This window comes from Pithys albifrons, chromosome 23, assembly GCF_047495875.1.
Source record: "Pithys albifrons albifrons isolate INPA30051 chromosome 23, PitAlb_v1, whole genome shotgun sequence".
NCBI lineage: Eukaryota > Metazoa > Chordata > Aves > Passeriformes > Thamnophilidae > Pithys > Pithys albifrons.
Window position 1 is genome coordinate 1,918,332 of NC_092480.1, and position 4,541 is coordinate 1,922,872.

Here is a 4,541-nt window from a genome sequence, read left to right on the forward strand (position 1 = left end):
CAACTTTCATTCCTTCATTTATTTAGATGAGGTTAAGGAAAACAATTGCTTTCCAGAAGTTTGAAAATTTCTCAATATACATTATCCATACAAAAATACAAACAGTAACAACAAAATCAAGACATCCAGTGGCCCACACAATCTTGCCCTACAGCAAAACCAGCTGTTGATTAAAAAACAAGAACAAAAAATGCACACCCTGCCAGTCCAGAAAGCCAGAAAAAAACCTCAGGGAAACTTTATGTCTTCCATTGCAATAATAAAATTTAGGGGAGGCTGGAGCAAATGACAGCATGGAGCAGAAATTCCCTTTGGGGAGGATGCTCTGCCAGCAGGACCTCCAGTTCATCCTGGTGAGGGGTCCCCTCTAGAGGCTTTAAAGTGCCTGAGACGTGAATCCTAAAACCAGAATTTCCCTTCCCAGGCAGCACAGCCAAAAGCAGACCCTCCTTCAGCTTCTCAGCACAGCTGGTACCCTGAGGAGAAAGGGTCCTGTCCCCTCTCCAGGTGTTTTCCTGCTGCTTTTGTGCTTCCCAGAATCCCAGGGGGTGAGGAAGGCGTTGGGTCCTGCAGTGTCCCCTGTGACACTGGGGCTGCTTTGCCCAGGTTGCTCTTTTCTGGCTGAAAAGCCAGGACAGAGGGACCTCTGAGCATCTCCCCCTGCTGAGATTGCTGGCCCTGGGGAGGGGGCTGAGGGTGGGCAAACAGACCTTCATCATTTCCTGGAGAAGTGCAGGTACCATCCTAAAACACAGCTGAAGTTTTCCTGAGTAGATCAGCCACCTGCCCTCCCCTTTCCCAGGAGGAAAAGGGCAGCACAGCTGGGCCATCCTCTCTCCTGGCTCCTAGGACAGCAGGGTGCTTGTGGCAAGGAGCAGGGGCAGCTGCAGCACTGCCAGGAACAAGGAGCTGCCCTGCACTGTGGGCACTGAGTTGGGTGTGGTGGGTGGTGGCAAGGTTGGTCTTGGTGCTGAAAGGAAAGGAAACCCCCAGGGCTGATTAGAAATGCAAAGGACCAGCTGAGCTCCAGACCTACCCCAAGAGTCAGTGTTTCACTCTGGGCTCACAGAAATGAGGGGGCAAACCCATGGCAAGGCAGTGGGAGGTCTGAATGTACCCCTGCCATCAGTGGGGCATCATCAGTCTCTGGGTGGGGATTCTCTGGAGGACCAGAAACATCATCTGTGGTGGCAAAGCCACAATTCCCAGTTCATATCTGCATGGCAGAGCAAACAGGGGTGAAGCCTGTGCAGAAACAACAAGCCTTTCCTCTGGTTTGTAGCTGTTTGATGCCCCTTCAAGCAAAAAGGAAGCTTAAAAAGGTTCTAAGTTCACCATTATAGCCTGAAAACCCTTTGGCCACTCCATGTCTTTGCCTGACCATTGGAAACAGGAGACATTCTCCAGCCAGAGGTACCCTGAGTGCATGTTCTCCCACTCCCCAGCCCCAGGGGAAGCCCTTGCTTGGTGTGTCCTTCACCCAGCTGGAACTGCCCAGCTGAAGATTCTTTACCTCTGCTCAGAGTCAGAGCCCTGAACTCTGCAGGTTCTTCAGGGAAGATGATGTATGCCCTGTGCAAGGAGGGAAGAGAGGAAAACAACTCAGAGCAGAGAAGCCAAGTGGCTCATATGAAGGAGTATTAAAAGCAGATGAAGAGACAAGAACTCTGGAGTCATCCTGAGCTCACTTATGTTGCCCTCCAGCCATATTGCACTTTTTTTTTTTTTTTAACATCTGAAACTGTTTCTTCATCACTCTTTGGCTGCTTTCCTGCCCTGCCTTGGATGGGGTAGGGATGCCTTGTCACAGGGTGGCAATTCACTGTGACCATCTGCTCCTGGTTATTAGAACCACTCTTGGCAGGAACTCTTGTGTTCTTCCTTCCCTCAGATAAGGCCCATCAGACTAAAGGCTCTGGTTTCCTTTGACAAATACTCCCCACTGATGCAACCCCATTAGCGTTAATGGAGAGAGGGGGGTTCAATCCACTCATCTCCACAGGACTAATCTGCATCCCTGCTAATGGGAGCAAGGCTGGAAGCTCCCAGAGCACCTGGGGTGGCCTCTAGAAAATGTTCTCTTGGTCTTTCCCAGCAGGCTGAGGAGGTTTGGTCCAGCCCCTGCTCTAGGGGAGGGTTCCAGCTCCCACAGCTGCTGCCCCAGTGGATCCCGGGGGCAGTGCAGCCTTACCTGATTACCACAAAAGGTACATCTGTGCCTGGAGATGTCCAGTTGGCTGCACTCTGGGTGCTGTTCAGTATTGCTGTGTCCACAGAGCTGCAGTTGGCCATGCTGTCCCCCCCTGCCCATTCTCCCAGGGACTTGTTCCATTGGGACAAGGCTTGCAGCACGTAGAGGGCTCTGGTCTCGTTGGCAGTGGTGTTGGTGCCCTTCTGGATTGTAACTGGGAACAGAGCAAGGTGGGCAAAGTGAGTGGGCTGGGCTGGAAGACTTCAGGAGCTGTTTGCTCACAGAGGGGTCTCTGTGTCACCCTCTCTGGGACAGATGCACGTGGTGAGCACTGCAAAGATTTACCACAATCCTCCCCCAAGCACAGGAGGAATTACCTGCCCCTCCCCAGGCAGGGACAGAGCAGGAGCAGCTCCTCAGCCACAGATTCAGCCCCTGCTGTCGGGGGTGAACTAAACACTTCTCCATGAAAAAGCCAACCAGCTCCCCCCTGGGTGGCACCTGAAGGAATCTGTGCCCATTTACACCAGCACTGCCCTTGCAGGGAGGGATCAGGGTGTCTCTCCTCCACTGGTTTCTCAGAGTTTAGGTTTTGCTGGACCTCAGGGCACAGAGAGGTTTGTTGGCAGAGAACAAACAGGGTCAGGTTGCCATTTACTCCACTTTCTGGCATAAAAAGCCATTTTCTGTGACTGATGCTGAAAAAAAGTAACCTCTTCTCCTTTGCCTTCACAGCCACTGAGGAGGGCAAATTGTCAGGGAGAAGGAAAGGGAACCAAACCACACAACAACTTCCCCCCACAGTCTGTGTTTCCAAGAGCATTCAGGTCCTTCTGTGCAAGCTTAGTCAAAAAGATGAAGAGAGAAAAAAGCATCCTGAGGAATGAGAGAGAATTTAGGATCGAGCCTGTAGACATGAACATGAAATAGGAGCAGAGAGATGAGCACTGGTGCTGTTCATCTCCTGCCTGAAATGAAAGAAAATAAGATAGAAACAGAGTGTTGGACCTCACTCGGTTCAAACACATCCAAGAGCAACCCAAGGCTGTGGGTTAGGGACAGAGGGGCCACATCTCTGTGCAGTAGGAGGTCTGAGCTCTGGAGGAGATGCCTTACCTTGGTAGGTCGTGTTTGCCTGGTACATTCTGGGCATCACCTGCACAAAGAAGTTGCCCTCGGTCGCATTCCTGAGCTGCTGACACGTGTCTGTATGTGCTGCCACCACCAGTGGCCCCAGGAAGAGGAGCTGTGCCAAGAAGAGGAAAGCTGCCATGATCCACTTGGGTGTCTCTGCTGCACACACCTGCACCTGGGAGCTGAGGGAGCCTCACACTTCCCCTATTTATGCTCCAGTTTTGATGAGGTCAATGCAAATGTTCCTCCTCCCCATCCCGCTCGGTGCACACACCCCAGTGGGAGGTTTCACTCACTCAGATACTTCCTCCTACCTGAAAGCTTCAGAGGGAGCTGCTGAAAATAAAGCTGGGAAGGGTTAAAATGGACAGTGGCACATCCCTGAGGAACCCACGGGCTGGAAATCACATCTGTATCCCTGCAGCTGCCTTTGCATGGTGAACACTTCGCATGTTCACAGTCCTGGAACTCCTTGCAGAAGACCATGTGGAGGAGCACCCAGTCCTGTTTCCAGCCCTAGTCCAGGCTTTTCTTGAAGGCCAAGCAGCTCCAGAAAGTGTGGAAGACCCAGCCAGGATACATCCTTGTAGAAATGTTCAAGTACAGCTTCTACTCCTGCTTGGAGAAAGGTGGATTGGGAAGGGCCAAGAGCCTGGGAAGGGCTGGTCTCTCCCCAGCACCTCTCCCAGCCTTCACTGATGGACACAGCATTTTGTTTTAAGTGACAGATCACTTATGTGGCTCTTCTCCAGTCATTTTGGCTCTGCCCCTCCAACAAGACATGAAAAAAGAAGATTGAGTTTCTCTTTTGTCTCCTTGCTCTTGCCTGGATTTCCCCATTTCCCCCCAGGCCATTGGCTGCTTTCAAGGCTGATTTTGCAAGGGCTGTTGGGGCAGAGCTGGGGGTGAACTCTGTGGGACACTGAGCACTTCCCCATTCCTGGAGGCAGGAGGGGCCCATCCCACTCACCTTCCTCCTCCCTGGGACAGGAACAGGTAAAGGCCAGAGAGAAACCCAGGAGTGACACCCAACAATTACAGGTGATGACCCTGGAGAGGTTTCCCTGAGCAGAGGTCACTGCAGAGCCTGTTCCCAGGGATGGCTGTGCTGAGGGCAGGGACTTCCAGCCATCCTCATGAGCCACACACGGAGTGCACAACACTCCAGAGGAGCTGGACCCCAGCAAGGAGGAGGGAAAGGCCTTTCTTGCCCCCT

The 4,541-nt window shown here is 52.3% G+C and overlaps 1 protein-coding gene across 1 annotated transcript; it reads right to left on the reverse strand.

The window, feature by feature from the left end:
- Positions 1-3,522, reverse strand: LOC139682252 (placenta-expressed transcript 1 protein-like). Its single transcript, XM_071576406.1, has 4 exons — positions 3,308-3,522; positions 2,192-2,405; positions 1,514-1,572; positions 1-970 (listed from the first exon to the last, which is right to left on the reverse strand). The coding sequence occupies exons 1-4, from the start codon at positions 3,462-3,464 to the stop codon at positions 846-848; spliced, it is 555 nt and encodes a 184-aa protein (XP_071432507.1). The 5' UTR covers positions 3,465-3,522; the 3' UTR covers positions 1-845.
- Between the last annotated feature and the right edge of the window lie 1,019 nt (positions 3,523-4,541).